Source organism: Mandrillus leucophaeus, unplaced genomic scaffold (assembly GCF_000951045.1).
Source record: "Mandrillus leucophaeus isolate KB7577 unplaced genomic scaffold, Mleu.le_1.0 Scaffold340, whole genome shotgun sequence".
Taxonomy (NCBI): Eukaryota; Metazoa; Chordata; class Mammalia; order Primates; family Cercopithecidae; genus Mandrillus; species Mandrillus leucophaeus.
The window spans coordinates 2915289-2932931 of NW_012103588.1; the positions used below are offsets into that span (position 1 = coordinate 2915289).

The following is a 17643-nucleotide window of genomic DNA, read 5'->3' on the forward strand; positions in this document are numbered from 1 at the left end:
CCTTGTCTGGTTATCTTATACTGGGGTAGGGTGTGCATATGGCCTTTCTCTTGGTTCAAAATTGTTCAACTTCATTGAAGGTTGTTCTGCTTTCCTGAATGTTTGTGCTTGTATATGGTTTTAACAAGTTTAGTGTTCTCCCTTTCTTGATTTTACTTTGTTTTCCACTATTATATTTTGTAGTGTGAAATTGACAGTCTGTCACAGACCTGTGATTTGAAGTAATTGTGACAGATGGTGTGCTTGAATACATAAGCAGATCCACTAGAAGGAATGTTTTAGCAATAAGTGTGGGAATTTAAAATTGAGCCACAAAATCAAGAGTGAAACGACTGCAATGTCGACTCAGCAACCTCGACTGTCTGTGCTGCAGGAGAGTCTGAAGGACAATGAAGTCTTGTGAAGAGTTTTTGTGTGTGTGAAGGGGCAGTCTTGGACCAGGACTGCCTGGAACATTGGATGAATGAGAAATGACTTTATACAACATTTTTAGTTTACTTGAGGGATTAGGCATTTCTTCCTTTGTATAAAGATAAGATTATGACATCCTGCAGCTGCTTCTGCAATAAAATTGTGGAATAAAATGGTTTCTTGGAAGAGCGTTATGGAGAAGGGTAAAGGAAAATAAAAAAGATAATAGTGATGATTCAGACAAATGAATGAGCAGAAGAAGAGGAGATCCAACTTATGTCTAATTTATGTCATGAGAATTACATAGTAACATTTATTGCCAGATCAAAGTCTTTGACGAGAAATGCTTTAAAAGAACATGAATTCTGTGTTCTGGAAAATCTGTGTCACTTGATAAACTAAGATGGCTGTCCTGAAGACAGAAAGTGGTATGGCCTAGGCTAGCATAAATGTACAACAGAGGCTTTTCCAACCAGGGGGGGTCAGAGACAAATTAATAAGTTTTCAACCTTTTATGTGAACCACACATAATCGAATAACAGTTTTATTAAAACAAAAAGATAATTAAACATTTAAGAAGGAAAAAAGAAAGTGGATATGAATGATTCAGTTGAACAAATATTCCTCCCAGAAGATATATTCAAAATTGAACCCCCAATACCTGTGAGTCTGACTTCATTTGGAAATAGAGTCTTTGCAGATATAATCAAGTTAAGATGTGTTCATACTAAATCAGGGTGAGCCTTAATCCAATATAACTCATGTTCATAGAAGAAGAAGAGAAAAGACACAAACACATGAGCGAGAAGGCCATGTGAGGATGAAGATGGAGGCAGAAATTAGAGTCATGCTGCCATAAGGCAAAGAACAACTCGATCTAACCAGAAGCCTAGGAGGAGCAAGAAAAGGTCCTCTTCTAAAGGCTTTGGAAGGAACCTGATCCTGCTGACACCTTGATTTTGAATTTTTAGCCTCCAGAATTGTGAGAGAATAAGTTTCTGTTGTTTTAAGCCACCCAGTTTTTGGTACTTTATTATAGCAGCTGTGAGTTCCTTAAAGAGGCCAAAAAGCAGGAGACAAAAGACAGACATGGTACAATAGGAAATGAGAGGACTCTCGGCTGACTTATTTCTCCAAGTGTGGACCAAGAAGCAGCAGCATTGCTGGAAGTTTGTTTGAAATGCAGAATCTCAGACCTCAATCCAGACCTGACACGTAAGAATTTCCCTTGAGATTATTATAGCTCCAACTGAGTGCCTGTAATAACAATGGCAGTAGCAACAACCACAGTTGAGCCCTTTCCATTTACTCTACGTTTATCTAAAAGTTATACTGTACACTAGCTAACTGAATTTACATACCAATCCATAAGACATGCACAATTAATATTCCCATTTTATGGACAAGGAAATGAGTCACAGAAAAGTTAACTAACTTCCCTTAGTCATGCAAATAGTAAATGTAGAAGTCAAAGAAATGAGCTATATTTATCTTTATTTCAAAGGAAATAAAGATACATATATATGTGTATATACAAAAAGATATATAAAGATATATATATGTGTGTGTATATATATAAATATATATATATGGGGGGAAGTTGTGTTGACACTTAAGAGTACTGGAGAATCAGGACTGTCTCTCATTTTGATATTGAACCAAATTAGAAATAGCTTGACTACTGGAAAAGTGTGCTGAATCTGCCTTACAGATAAGTGTCCAAAATGGTCTTCCCGTCTTTAGATTTCTACTTATTTCTCACCACAGTTGTCAATTAAGCAGCAAGATAACTGCAGGCTTTTCCCCATAAGAGAAAGGCTGCAACATAAAGGGTGTACTGTTCAAGGCTATAACATGGAGTGTGCATCATTGAAGGCTACAACATGAAGGGTGCATCACTCAAGGCTACACCATAACGGGTTAATCAGTCAAGGTTACAATAAGAAGGGTGAATCGTTAAGGGCTATAACATGAAGGGTGCATTATTCACGGTTACAACAGAGAGAAGGATGCATCATTCAAGGTCCAGCTCTGAACAACAAAATGTCCACTGACGGACATGCACCTTGAATTCCTGAACGTGTTCCAGTAGAAACCACCTCTTCAACTGTAGTCATGACAGGAGGATTTCTTGGGAGATGAAAAAGAGAAGAAAAAGAGAGGTTTCCCCCCTCTTATTAAACGTACTGGAAAATTCCAATTTTATGGTCCTGCAAGAATGTGGAAAGATGGAAAAGAGTAACTTTCCCTCATGTTAATATTAGCTCGAGATACATCAAATGTAAATGAAAATTATTGCTTCCGTTTCAGAAGAAGAAAAAGAGTTTGATTAAGCTTCCTTTATGCCAACCTGTCAGAGATGTATCCAGGCATACCTCTTGGATTTGGAACTTAGTCCCTGTCTTGGATAGTGCCTCCGCATCCAATCTTGCTCTTGGACTATTATGCATCTACGGAAACCCACCTCAACTGTTATCTCCTCAAGTTGTTCGTGTTCCACTGCACTCATTCTGCTATTAGCGGAATTGATTACCCCTCATGTGAACCTCTACTGTAACTTGCATATATTTCTGTGATAAAATTTATTCCACCATATATAAATTATTTGCTGCATTTCATAAATTATTTAAATTTATCCTGTAGTATTTCAATTATTTTTCCCATATGAAACTATGATTTATAGGGCCTTTAACCATCAAATATCCAACTTCATAGAAGACAAAAACTATTTCCACATATTTGCTTATTAATTGTTGATAGCACAAATGTACAATTTGATAAATGTCTACTCGAAGTAAATCATCCCTAGGCTTATTAAATTGTCTACATTGGTAGCTGTTTCTAAATTCTACAGAAAACATTTCTAACATTGGTGGTTTAACTAAAGAAAATACTTATGTCTAATACATCTAGTAATTGTAGAAATGTTCAGTCTGATTACATGAAGTCACATCATAGTTTTAATATTTATTTAGCAGAGGAGTAAATTGAAACATCAGTTCTCTAGACCAATCAGGAAATGTATGCTTTGTGCTTTATAAGCTTACATTGAACATAGATGACGTAAGTTACCATACTCAAACGTAAGACAGAGAGAGGTAGAAGAAATAGCTGAGAACTTGAAAAGATATACTGTTATTGTCAACAAAGCAATGTCTTCTCTCTTCATAAAATTGTGTTTAGGGAATATTAACAATTAAGCTTGTATACAATAGTAATTTTGAATGTATTTTTAAATTTATTTTTTCAAAATAATGACATTACCAAAAATTTTACATAGCCTGTATTGAATTCACACATTCAAATGAGGCTTACCAGTAATAATGGGGATTAATACAGAGCTAGTGTTTGGCATTTGACTTTATCTCAAAGGAGCTAACTGCTCAATGAATTACAGAAGACTCATACTCTTTTTATTTTTTTCTGGAAATTCAAAAAGAAAAGCTTTACTAAATATTGACATATATATTTACTCCAAATTTTACATTTAGTGAAATAAGAATATCTCTAATAGCTCAGTTAACATCAACAGAAAGCTTCAAAAGATGATCTGAAAATGGCAGGCAAAATTTCTTTTTATTGTAGGCAATTACTTAAACTGGAAATTTGGCTTTATGCATAATAAGTCATGTGGGTAAAACATCCACATTGCAGTTAGGTTTTGCAGTATCTAGCTTTTATTTATCTTTTAGCAATGACATTAACAGGATTTTGCCAGGTTATAAAAATGAGGGCTTTCTTGAGAATTACTTATAGTTTCCGAGTTGAATGGCAGAGCGCACGTAGACACATCTGAAGGTGGATGGCTGTATCTCCCAGTACTGCACCGGGTTGCTGAAAAGACTCACACCCGAATAAGAAGCCTTTTTGGTATTGTGTCCAGGTGGGCAGAAGTCACTTGATCCAACTACAGAGATATTGTTGTTATGAAGGTAGACAACCTACAACATGAAACGACAGAAGATAATTATCATTCTCTAAATATGTTGAGGCCCTTCCGGTAAATATTTTATTCTTTTTATTATTTTTTAATCCTTCACTTTTTTTTTTGAGATGGAGTCTTGCTTTGTCACCCAGGCTGGAGTGTAATGGCGTGACCTCAGGGCCTTGCAGCCTCTGCCTCCCAGGTTGAAGCTATTCTCCTGCCTCAGCCTCCTGAGTGGCTGGGACTACAGGCACACACCACCATGACTGGCTAATTTTTGTTTTTAGTAGAGATGGGTTTTTACCATGTTGGCCAGGCTGGTCTCGAACTTCTGACTTCAAGTGATCCAGTCACCTCAGCCTCCCAAAGTGCTTGGATTACAGGCGTGAGCCACTGCAACCGGCCCCACTTTGAATAACTGACTACTTCTCAGATTAAACTTTTGATTTCTCCCTTCCTTTTGAAAATGTGTTTTTCCCTTCTTTGGTCTTGTCTTCCTCATCTTAGTAAATTGCATGCCAATCATTTCAGATGCTCAGGCTGTATACACTGTCATTATCCTTGAGCTCCAGTTCCCTTATGCTCTCTACATAATCAACAACAAATCTTGCTAGCTCAGCCTTCAAAATGTACACTTAATCTAGTTCTTCTCTCCATGTCTACTCCTACAGCCTTGTCCAAGTCACCATTGTTTCTTTCCAAATGATTGAAGTTGCCCTGATTATTCTTCCTGCTTCCCCTTTTGCCTTCCGAAATTTTATCCTTTTTTTTTAAGCTCTAAGAGCAATTGCTTTAAAAAGTAAACCAAATTATATGTTCTTTGCCTCAGAACTCCAGTGGTTTCCCATCTCATGCAGAGTAATAAAATCTAAAGTTCTCAAAGGGGTCTACAAATCCTACATGGTCTGACATCCTTCTACTCTGACCTCCTCTTCTCTTACTGTACAAGTCAATCATCTGGTCTACTTGCTGCTCTTCTAATGCACAAAGCATGATCTCTTCTTAAGTTGTCAACACCATTAACTCAACCTGGCATAATTTCTAAGGTGTCTGCAAGGCTTCCTGCCTCATGTAATTCACTTTTTCTTACCAGACAGACCTTCCCTGACCACCCCATTCTGTCATTCTCTGCCGCAGAATTACATTTCTGCATTTTTCTTCATAGCATTATCAATATATAGCATATTATGCTGATTTGCTATTGTTTGTTTCTCTCCTCTAGAGTAAAAGCTCCATGAGACAGGAATGGTTCTGCTCATTTATGGCTGTATCTCCAGTACTAGAACAGAGCAGGTGTTCAATAAATATGTGTTGAAGGAATAAATGTTATTTCATATATCAGGTCTACATGACTATATTGGGTCTACATGAAATATTATGTTTTCAGGGCAAAAAAATATATAAACCTTTTAACAAAATTATATAGAACAAGAAAGTGCTGTGTAGTGAAAAAGAAAAAGAGAGCGTAAAGTATGGGAATTGAAATAAAGAATCAGGAATTCCAAGAAATTCTGAAATATTTAAATATCACAGCATTTAGAATAAATAGACCTAGGAAGTTTTAACAAACATGTATTCTACATAATACATTTTACTTGATGAATACAGTGCAATAAAATCAATCAGAGATTTTTTTCTGCAATATGTTTTACAATCATGTTTAAGATAATGGTAATTTGTCCATAGATTTTCTTAGGGTCACTAAATACCAGACTTATACAAAGAATGTTAGAAATGAGTTTACACTTCACTTTGTGGATATAAGTTCTGTAGGTCAAGAAGCAACTGCTCTAAAATCATACAAGCGAGGTTAAAATATAACACTAAGACAACAAGGTCTTAAGTGAGCTATGAAACCTATAAGTTCTCCCTTAAAAAAATAACTTGAAAGTCTAGGCGTGGTGGCTTATGTCTGTAATCTCAGCACTTTGGGAGGTTGAGGCGGGTGGATCACAAGGTCAGGAGTTCAAGACCAGCCTGACCAACATGGTGAAACCCCGTTTCTACTAAAAATACAAAAATTAGCAGGGCATGGCGGCGCATGCCTATAATCTCAGCTACTCGGGAGGCTGAGGCAGAATTGCTTGAACCTGAGAGGCGGAGGTTGCAGTGAGCTGAGGTCGTGCCATTGCATGCAGTCTAGCCTAGGTGACAGAGCGAGACTCCGTCTCAAAAAAAAAAATTCTGAAATATGTGCTATACCCACTAGGACATTCACATTCATGTACTGGTGAAAATGGCTTTGTTTCTGTAAAGGCTTAAAAGTAGATGTCATATAAAAACAGGAAAACAAGGAATATTAAAGTGAAAGCAACACTTATATGCATGGTTTATGATTCTCATCTTTTGGAAGTTTCTTGTTGTCGTTTACCATCCTCTATATTCCAGTAGTGATTAACAACTAAATGAAGGGGTGTTTGGTGAGCATTTATGGTTAATCTTGAAAGTGAGAGAAGAAAATATCAAGACATAAGTATTAGTCTGTGTAGAGCAAAATAAAAGTAGATTCCAAACTCATTCTATGGGGTCAATATTTTCTAAGACCAAAGCCAGACAAAATTCATCATAAGAAAAAAAATGTAATCAAATCTCTCTTATGAATATGGACAAAAAATCTCTAACAAAATGTTAGGAAGCTACATTTCACAACATATAAAATGATTTTACACTATGGGACCAAAAATGATTTATCTCAGGGTTGTAAAATTGGTTTAACGTATGAAAATCAAAGTAATATCAACGTAATACACTATATCAAACATATAAAGGCCAAAACTTGCATGATTATCTCAATAGACGCAGGAAAAACATGTAAGAAAAAAGAATTCATAATAAATGTTTTCAGTAAACTAGAAATAGAAGGGAACTTCCTCAACTTGATAAAGAACACCTATGGAAGACCTGTGGCTAACATCGTAACTAATGGTAAAACGAATGCCCCCTCCTCCTAAACTAACAAATAGGGCAAAGATGTTTAATTTCATCATCTTTATGCAACATTGCGTTGGAGATTCCAGCCAATGCAATGGGTGGGTTGTGGGAGAGGGGGGACCTAAAAGAATCCAAATAAAATAACTAAAGTTGTCTATTTGCAAATAATATATCCTAAATATAGACTATCCAAAGGAACTCACAAAAATTACTGCAACTAAAAACAAATTTGGGATAGTACCAGGATAGCTCAATACATAAACATCAATTGTATTTTTATACATTAGCAGCAAACAAATAAAAAAGATTAACAATGCAAAACAGGCTGGGCACGGTGGCTCACACCTGTAATCCCAGCACTTTGGGAGGCTGAGACGGGCGGATTACGAGGTCAGGAGATCGAGACCATCCTGGCTAACACGGTGAAACCCCATTTCTACTAAAATACAAAAAAAAATTAGCTGGGCGTGGTGGCGGGAGCCTGTAGTCCCAGCTACTCGGGAGGCTGAGGCAGGAGAATGGCGTGAACCCAGGAGGCGCAGCTTGCAGTGAGCTGAGATCCGGCCACTGCACTCCAGCCTGGGCGACAGAGCAAGACTCCATCTCAAAACAAAAAACAAACAAACAAACAAACAAAAAAGCAATTCAAAACAGCATCAAAAAGAATGAAAAAAATGAATGTAGTAAAAGAATTGCAAGACATGTATGCTAAAGATGACAAAAACTGTTGAGAAAAAGAAAAGAAGATATAAATAACCCTTGTTTGTGACTTGGAAGACTCAATATTATTAAGATAGTAATTCTTTCCAATGATCTGTAGATTCAAAACAATACATTTCAAAGCTTTACAAGAATATTTTTCCAGAAATGAAAAAGTTGATCATAAAATTGATACAGAATGCAAAGGAACCAGAATAGCCAAAATAACTGAAAAAAAAGAACAAAGTTGGAGAACCTACATTTTCTAATTTCAAAACTTAATCCAAATCTGCAGTAATTGAAAGGTATAATACTGTCATATGACTAGACTTATAGATAAATGTAATAGAACTGAAAGTCCAGAAATAAACCCTTACATTTATGATCGAGTGATTTTCAACAGATAAGACAATTCATTGGAGAAAGAATATTATTTCCAGCAAATGGCATTGGGACAATTGCTATCCACATACAGAAAATGAATTAGACTCATATCATATACTAGGATTATCTCAAAATTGGATTATAAAACCAAAGTTTTATAAAATTATAAAATTTATAGATGTTAAAGAATTCTCAGAATCTACACAAAACTGTGGTCTATGAAACAAACAAAAATGATAAAATAGATTAATGATTCCCTGTGGCTGGAGATGACATATTATCTCACACCAGTCAGTATGGTGATTATTAAAAAGTCAGGAAACAGTAGATGCTGATGAGGCTGTGGAGAAATAGGAATGCTTTTACATTGTTAGTGAGAGTGTAAATTAGTTCAACCATTGTGAAAGACAGTGTAGCAATACCTCAAGGATCTAGAACAAGAAATACCATTTGACCCAGCAATCCCGTTACTGGGTATATACCCAAAGGAATATAAATCATTCTATTATAAAGACACATGCACACATATATTTATTGCAGCACTATTTACAATAGCAAAAACATGGAACCAATGCAAATATCCATCAATGATAGACTGGATAAAGAAAATGTGGTACATATACACCATGGAATACTATGCAGCAAAAAAAAGGAATGAGATCATGTCCTTTGCAGGGACATGAATGAAACTAAAAGCCATTATCCTCAGCAAACTAACACAGGAACAGAAAACTAAATATTGCATGTTCTCACTCATCAGTGGAAGTTGAACATTGAGAACACACGGACACAGAGGGTAACAAAACACACAATAGGGTGTAGGGGGTGATGGGGGGAACTTAGAGGACAGGTCGATAGAGGCAGCAAACCACCATGGCACATGTATACCTGTATAACAAACTTGCACATTCTGTAAATGTATCTCTTTTTTTTAGAGGAAATAAAGAAAAATGATGAGGCCATGCCAAAAAGAGGCAGGAACTAGACCATAGAAGCTCTTCCCAGTCAATTCTTGAATAATTTGAAAACTAAAATTAATAATGATGGTGAAAAAAAAAATTTTGATTTTACTTGTGGCTTCAAACTCCCCCTACTCACTATGGTACCACCACCACCACCACCCCTACTGAAAAAAATCAGCATTACAAAAGACTCTAAGTTTCATCTCCATATTTTTAAATCAAAAACTTTATTGAAATCTAGCTAATGTAAGTTGTGCTTCTTGATTTAATTTTTTTATGGTATTTTGTCATAGAAATTCTAACTAAGACACTCTGAAAAAGAAATTCTAAGAAGAGCTTCCTGCCTCCTAGCATCCTATAAGTGGGGTAGGAGTCTTGCTCTCTGGATATTCCTCACATAAGCAGTGGCTTTGCATTACCTGGATGTACTTATGCTCTGCCAGCCCACCAGGTACTCTGGTAAGCTTGTTGTTGTCCAAGTGAAGCTCCCTCAGATGAGGCGTGTTGGCCAGAGAGCCATTGTCGACAACAGAGATGCTGTTGAAACTCAATCCCAACCTGCAACAGAAAGCAGAAATGAAAGCAAACACCACACATGGATGCCTTTCTTACATGCATTGTGTAATTAATCAAGTCTATAGGAAAGGACATTTTTTGTTTCTGTACTTAACTGTTCCCAGTTCTTGGAGTGCTTTCTCCAACCTCTCTGAGCCTGGACAAAGCCCATGTATTGTTAAAGTCTCGGCTCGAAGTCACTCTCTTTGAGATTCATCTGACAGAACGTGATTGGACATAGTCTCCTATTCCTTACAATATCCTAAGTTATTAATATTATTAGAACATAATATTCCTAATAATTTATTTTTAAAAACCGTTCACTTATTCAAATATTTATTTGTAAATATTTAATAAACAAATGTTCTTGAAAACTTATTATGTGCATGATATTATGTTAGGCACTGTGAGGGACAGAGGTCTCATGGATCAAAAACCACTTTTCCCATCAAAGAATATTTTACCTAGTAAAGGAGTTGATTATACACACACACACATGCATATATATAAATATATATATTCAAAGATATATTTTATATTTATTTATCCACCATGAAATGTATATATAAAAACAGGAGTGAGTAAATCTGGCATGATACTGTGCTTCCCTGTAGGGACAGTCAGCAATATATACACATAAAAAATAACAGAGTGTTCCTTGAAGACAAATGAAAACGTTTGCCAGATTGAAGTTATGTTTGAAACCAGGACAAGTACTAGTATCACTTATTTTTTTAAAAAATCATTAAGAAGGGCCAGCAAAAACAACAACAACAAAAGCTTTTCTTTTGTTGATCTACATTAAATGTCCAGAGATATTTTATTTTAAACTTTTCAGAGAAGAGAGGGTTAGAGAATCTCATAACTATTAAAATAGTAATTTGTGTGATGCTCAATATTTCTCTGTCTTGGTAGATTTCATTTTAATGTATTTTCAAATTCTGGAAACTGTGTTATAAATTACTTAACCTTCTGTTTGATGCAACTAAGTTAGAACATATTAAATGCAACATACTGATTTAATCACACACTTTGTGTATAAAACATAACTAATCTATAAACAGTGTAGTATTAATAAAATGTGAAGCTGATTTTGGTGGTTTTAGTAAGTGTACTATTTCATGGGCTTCTTCTCAAGAAATCATTAGATATGCTGAAATTTGAGATTATTAGAAACCACAGCAGCAGCGAAAATATAGTACAGTCAAAAATCAGTCATCATGTTTGTAATTCTTATCATACAAGCACTAATATACCTAGCCATTGTTCTGATAGAATGTAATGAAAGATTATTACTTAGCCAAATTATTCAGTCCTTTCAGGCTAGCTGCATCAACTCTGCTGATTTTGTTGCCATCAAGATGTAATTCAGTAAGGGAAGGAGGAAGACCTGGAATGTGAAGTTGAAGATGTTAAATTAGCAGATAAACATTATAAGTATGGAATATGGACAGACTTAAAGAAGACATATGCCATCAATTTTCTAAAAGATACACGGTTTCGAAGAATCAGTTTTACTTATCTTTTTTTCCATCCCTTTTATAATAGTGTGTGCTTTTGGAAGTAGTGGAAGCCCTTACTATTTTTCTCTTAGGTTGGCTTTAACAAAAACCTGGATTATTTTTATCACGTAGTCGATTTTTGTTCTTGGAATAGAAGAACTGAAGTCAATGCTGAGTCTCATTATTCTCTTCCACCTTTGTTAATGGGCTAAAATTGACATTGATAAAAGATAGTAACTGTAAAGTGGGAAGGTCACTATTCGAACCATAATGAAGAGATTACGTATAAACCAAACCCATATACAAACTAAATTGTCTATTTCATTAATGAGCATCATTAAAAATTAACACTGATATGCTGTGCTGGTCTTAGCCTTAATTGACTTTTCCATAAAAACATCAAATACCTCTGCAAAATGGCTGTGTAGAAACAGCTAACGTTTACTCATGCCTATTAAATCCAGAATGTTTATGCAGGAGGAGTGGAGAGGTCTATAATCAAGTGATCTACCATATGTGGAACACTTGGGGGAATAATTTCAGATCCAAAGTACCCACTAAACCTCTAGATAGTACTTGCATGGCTGTAATTTCCAAAAATTGAGTATTTTAAATATAAAAGTTTAAATATTTTATTTTCATTTCCTCCTGGCGTCTCAGGATATATTATATTTTATACAGCTTTTAAAATAGCATATTGTTCCACTTAATAGCAATAGATACAGAGAAAATAGCAAATTGATTACGTGTAGAAAGAGCATCTGATTGGCAGAAAGTCTTGGCTATTTGTCTATAAAGACACAGAATTGAAAAACCGTAGGTTTCATTTTCTCTAAAATTTTTATCACATCACACTGAATTCTGTTAACATTGTCCATTTAATAGAATAGTTTAGTCCATATTTGACTTGAAAATGTTTCTTAGTTTCCTATGGTAGCATATTTTGTGTGGTAGCTGCTAGGAAAAGGAACATCTATTTATTGTATGTCTGTTACTCACCGAACATTGACCTTGGCACTTTCCCTACCTCAAATCCTTTAAGCCTCTCAAAATATAAACTATTGGTCACTCATCCCCTTTCACAGATAAAGAAATAAGACTCAAAGTTACAAATTTTGTAGATTATCTTTCTATTAGGTAGGGAATGTAATATGCTTATAGATGGCAAAAAAGTTAAAATAGCATGTTCTTAACTGGAGGAAATGAAATAACAAGTACATTTTTCTTATAAAGAAATATTAGGAAATCACAATCACTCTGGGAATGAGGGATTTCAACCACTTGATTCTCCTGAGAATAAACAAATATGCTTTTAAATACCCCCATAGTAGAGCAAGTGTGTATATAACAGAGCAAGTTTAATACACACCCTTTCTTCTCTATTGCCATGAAGATATGTGTATTTTTTAATGCATTGCCTCTAGGACACCAATTGCTATAACATCCATCACCCTTACTTAGTTTCAAAGTGGCTCCCTTTTTGGGATGTCAGTTTCTCAAATGTAAAGTTATAGTTAGGAAGAAGTTTGACTATGGGAGAAAACTTTGCCAAGGTTTGAGATAGACAAATTTATAAAGTGCATCATTAGCTTCTGCCACTGTGGCATTGAGTTAAACAACCCATACTCTAGTTCTTTTATTTATTTATTCATTTATTTTAAATTTTCTTTTTTCTTTTCCTTTTTTAAGATAAAATATATTGAGGTTTATATTGGGCCAAGTACTTGCATGTACATTACAAGCCTTACTTCTACATAGTAATCCTCACAATAATCCTAGTAGATAGGTGTTATTAATAGCTCCATGTAACAGATAACAAACCTGAGGTTATAGAAATGCAGAAGAATTATCCTAAAGTCACAGTACAACTAAATGACTGAGTTAGGTCTCTCACCCAGGTTGGTCTAAGAGTATGATTTTTATAGTCTCTACACTACTTTCTACTGCCTTTCCATTTCCATGAGTGATGGGAGAAAATATCACCAGGAGGTTGCTGATATTCAGGCATAAGTATCCCAGCCTAAGCAAGGTGGAATCATGTATTAGATAGGCGTTAACGATGAATAGAATGGAGGACTTAATATGCCAACACAGCGAAATAGTTAAACACACGAGTTCTGACATCAGCACCACACAATTCCATCTCTGCCGCTTCCTAACTCTAAGAACTTAATTATAATTGTCTTTACCTGTTTAAGCCTCATTTTCCACTTTTATGAAACGGGAATGATAACACTACTATATAGGGATGTTGTAAGAATCATATAAAAGACTCCATGACAAGCATTTGGCATGATACACGGAACTAAATACATGCTTAATAAATTGTAGTCACTTAACTTTTCTATTAAGTGGTGGTAAATAAAAGCAAGCTATAAATGATGAGGAAAGAATACCTGGGATAGATAGAAGACACAGCAAAGTAAAGGAAAAGAGATCATGAAATGATAAAAGGTATGAGTGAAGGATATTTTGGAGCATGCATTAAGAGGGACAGCAAAGTCTGAGGCTGTGCTAAATGTAAGTCATCTGGCTGCATGAAATAAATTTCAGCAAGAATTTTAGCAAGATCTATCTATCTATCTAATCTCTCTCTCTCTCTCTAAATCCCCAATTTATATCTATCTGAGATATAAATATTTCATTCCTGCACTGGGGATAGCAAAAGATCACTTGTTACATGCAACAAATTGGAGATTCAACATGAAAGTGCTTTATAAATTATAAATCAGTCTTTATCATCTACGTATCTACCTATCCCAGTAGTTGCTACTAAGGAAGTCAAAAGCATGCTCTGTATTCAAAAGACTAGGGATAGGGCAAGGGGTGGTAAGAAAGCATCCTATGGAATATATACTTTCAGGAGTCAAAATTTCTATAAAAGAACAATAAAGCACAACTGATGTTTTCTGTGGCCAAATGCCTACATTTTTGTAGGCACTCAAGAACAAGGCATCTAAGTTGAGAAAGGGACAGACTGAGGGTAAAACTAGAGAATATAGAGGGCTTTTGTGAGACTGAAAAACCAAGAGTAGGGATGATGTGCAAGTTAGAGGAATTTTTTTATTGGTGGTTTGATGCCTTTTCTAATTCACAAAGACTGGTTTTTGTGCCTCTCCTGGGAATCCCTTGGAACAATGAAATTATCCTTGTGGCTATGTGGTCATTGCTGTGTATTTGTCTGGCTTGGTTTTAGATAGTAAGCTCCTAAAGGCATGTAGCATATCCTATTCCCTGCCCTGTCTTAAGTGTGTGGTACATCGCCTACACATACTGATTGTTCAGAACATTTTGAATTCATAATAGAGAGTTATATTAATTCCCTACTTATCTATATCCCAAATATTTCTCTAATTATTTATTTAACTTTAAAACAACTTGATGAAGTGGACAGCAGTATTATTTCCACTTGACAGATAAAGAGATAGAGGACAAATGAATAACTTTTTCAAAGTCTTTGAACAATTTGATGATAATTTAGGCTCCAGCAAACTGACTCCAAAATCTACACTCTTCACAACACACAACTACCACTATCATTCAGATATTAATAACTGGAAAAAAATTCCCTAAGGTATTGCAGACCCAAGGTGAAAATTGGATTAATTTCAGAGGTACTCCCATATATCTTTTTTTTTTTTTTTTACAAACACCAAGGCATGTTAATTTTTTAAATAAATATACTTTTTCTTTGTGATTTCACAATATTGTAAAATCACTGTGCATTAAGTTGTGTCTTAGAGTAGACATTAACAGGAGTCTACCCATCTCTACAGTGAGCCTGGATGGCCCAGTAGCCCCAGACTGAATCACTGGATGTAACACTAGCAGTAATAGAGAATTTGCTGGAAATGTAAACACTGGATGAAACACTAACAGTAATAGAGAATTTGTTGGAAATAAGGTTGGTCTCTTAAGTGACAATTCAAGTTTCCACAAGATTTTTTTTTTTTTTAATTAAAGTCTTTGAATTTAAATTTTTCAAAATGTTTTGGAGAATCTTCTATCACCTTGAGGAATGCTGGTGATATTGGTATCAGCAATGCGGATGTAGGAGAGCTTCTTCATTCCCTGGAAAGCCCCATTTTCAACTCCTGAGCTCTTCAGCGGATTGGTGCCCAGTTCTACAAATGTAATAAGAGGAAGGTTTTTAGAGGAAATTCTAGGATATCACTAGTCACTGTAGGTCACTGTAGTATCTGTTTCAGCAAGCAATCTATAAAGAAATAGGGATTAATATCAACTTGACTAAAAAACAAAAGTGAAATTAAAGGGCACGCTCCTCAGGAGAATAGCAAAATGGGATAAAAATTTCCCTTATTAAAACAAACAAAAGCCAAACCAACAATGGCTTATGAAAAAGACTATCAGTGAAAGCAATAACAATAAAATTATTTAAGATGAATACACAAGTTTGCCCAGAAATCAACTAAAGCAAGTTTACAATTCCCATCTTATGTTATTACTTTCCTAAGGTATTTTAAAATTTTGTTAAAGAAATTCAATCTAGCATTTTATAAGTCAATAATAAAATTACAATTTTTACTATATGTTTAGTGAAACATTACAACTTTTGTTTTGTTTTGTTTCGTTTTGTTTTGAGACGTAGTTTTGCTCTGTCGCCCAGGCTGGAGTACAGTGGCGCGATCTCAGCTCACTGCAAGCTCCGCCTCCCGGGTTCACGCAATTCTGCCTCTGCCTCCCTAATAGCTGGAACTACAGGCCCCCGCAACCACTAATTTTTTGTATTTGTAGTAGAGACGGGTTTTCACCGTGTTAGCCAGGATGGTCTCGATCTCCTGACCTCGTGATCCGCCTGCTCCAGCTTCCCAAAGTGCTGGGACTATAGGCGTGAGCCACCACACCCAGCCATAACATATTTTTAAAGCAAATGATTTATGAGTGTTTAGAATACAACAGGTCCCCAAAATGAAAAGGTATCTAAAAATATCCCTAGTTAAGCACCATTTAAACTCATTTTTGCATATTGTGCGTGTGGTAGGGTAACTTCAGCCCTAGAGTTTTCTCCGTATTCTCAGATACTGAAGGACAGATATAAAAGCATCACTGTAAGGTCCAGATTCAAAATCCCAATTTCTCTTGTCCCTGCTCTTAAAAATCACATAGGCTCCAGGCGTGTAGGTCATAGCTGATTTACCTTACTGCACCTAAAACCCAGTTGAAATCTCTTAAAGTAAAACGTGAGTTTTGGTCTTAAAGTTATAAAAATGTCTGTACCTATGACAATCATCTGGTTCAGTCCATTGAAAGTAGTTTTTCGCACTTTGGTGATCTCATTCTCATGGGCACGCAGCTCCTGAAGAGTTTTGGGCATTTTTTCTGGCAATTCCTTCAGCTGATTCTTGGACAGATAAAGTCGTTCCAACTTCACCAAAGGTGTAAATGCTCCAGGGCTAATTTTGCTAATTTTATTGTTGACAAGAATCAATGCCTGTAGATAGTGAAGAAAAACATCTTAGATCCAAAACCTTCCACATACATGTAAAATGAGTGCACGTTTGTTCATTCCATTCATTAGGGATAGCAGAGAAATCTAAAAAATTGCAAGAAATCGGAGAAAAAATTAAGTAAGTATTAGTTCTTTACTTAAGAAGTGTGTAGGCCAGATGTGGTGGCTCATGCCTGTAATCCCAGCACTTTGGGAGGCCAAGGTGGGCGGATCACTTGAGGCCAGGAGTTCGAGACAAGCCTGGCCAGCATGGCGAAACCCCATCTGTACCAAAAATACAAAAATTAGCTGGGCGTGGTGGTGTGTGCCTGTAGTCTCAGCTACTTGGGAGGCTGAGACAGGAGGATCGCTTGAGCCCGGGAGGCAGAGGTTGCAATGAGCCGAGATCGCACCACTGCCCTCCAGCCTTGGTGACAGGGAGAGACTATCTCAAAAAAAAAAAAAAAAAAAGTATAATATCAGGACCTGAAAATCAGGAATGAAGAGGAGGGAAATGTAATAAGATGTATAATATGTCCTTAAACATACATGCACCCTACACACACAGACATGTACGTATGTATATGTACATGTATATATGTATGTAATTTTTAAATAATAAATACTCCTAAAAATTGAAATGACCCAAGATACCTGAAAATAATCAATGCCACAGACATCCATCCCGCAGTCAGGTTTTAAATCTAAAAGTCCATCTTCATTGATTGTGATCACGGATTCCGCAACAAAAGGATGATACCAATTTATGCTATCATCAGCAATGCAAGGAACTAAACTTCTTCTGCAGCCTTGCAATATTTGATA

At 35.8% G+C, this 17643-nt stretch overlaps 1 protein-coding gene across 3 annotated transcripts in view; it reads right to left on the reverse strand.

Moving 5' to 3' along the window:
* Nucleotides 1-3143: 3143 nt before the first annotated feature.
* Nucleotides 3144-17643, reverse strand: part of DCN (decorin) — a 38188-nt gene continuing 23688 nt past the window's right edge. The window contains exons 5-10 of one of the 3 annotated variants that reach the window (XM_011988919.1): nucleotides 16608-16821; nucleotides 15380-15493; nucleotides 11164-11257; nucleotides 9732-9870; nucleotides 4162-4352; nucleotides 3144-3834 (exon numbers count right to left, since the gene is read on the reverse strand). In XM_011988919.1, the coding sequence (XP_011844309.1) occupies nucleotides 3825-3834; nucleotides 4162-4352; nucleotides 9732-9870; nucleotides 11164-11257; nucleotides 15380-15493; nucleotides 16608-16821 (762 nt within the window). In that variant the 3' untranslated portion in view covers nucleotides 3144-3824. Of the gene's footprint in view, nucleotides 4353-9731; nucleotides 9871-11163; nucleotides 11258-15379; nucleotides 15494-16607; nucleotides 16822-17643 lie in introns of all 3 variants that reach the window. The other 2 variants (XM_011988921.1, XM_011988922.1) reach the window with 2 other exon arrangements.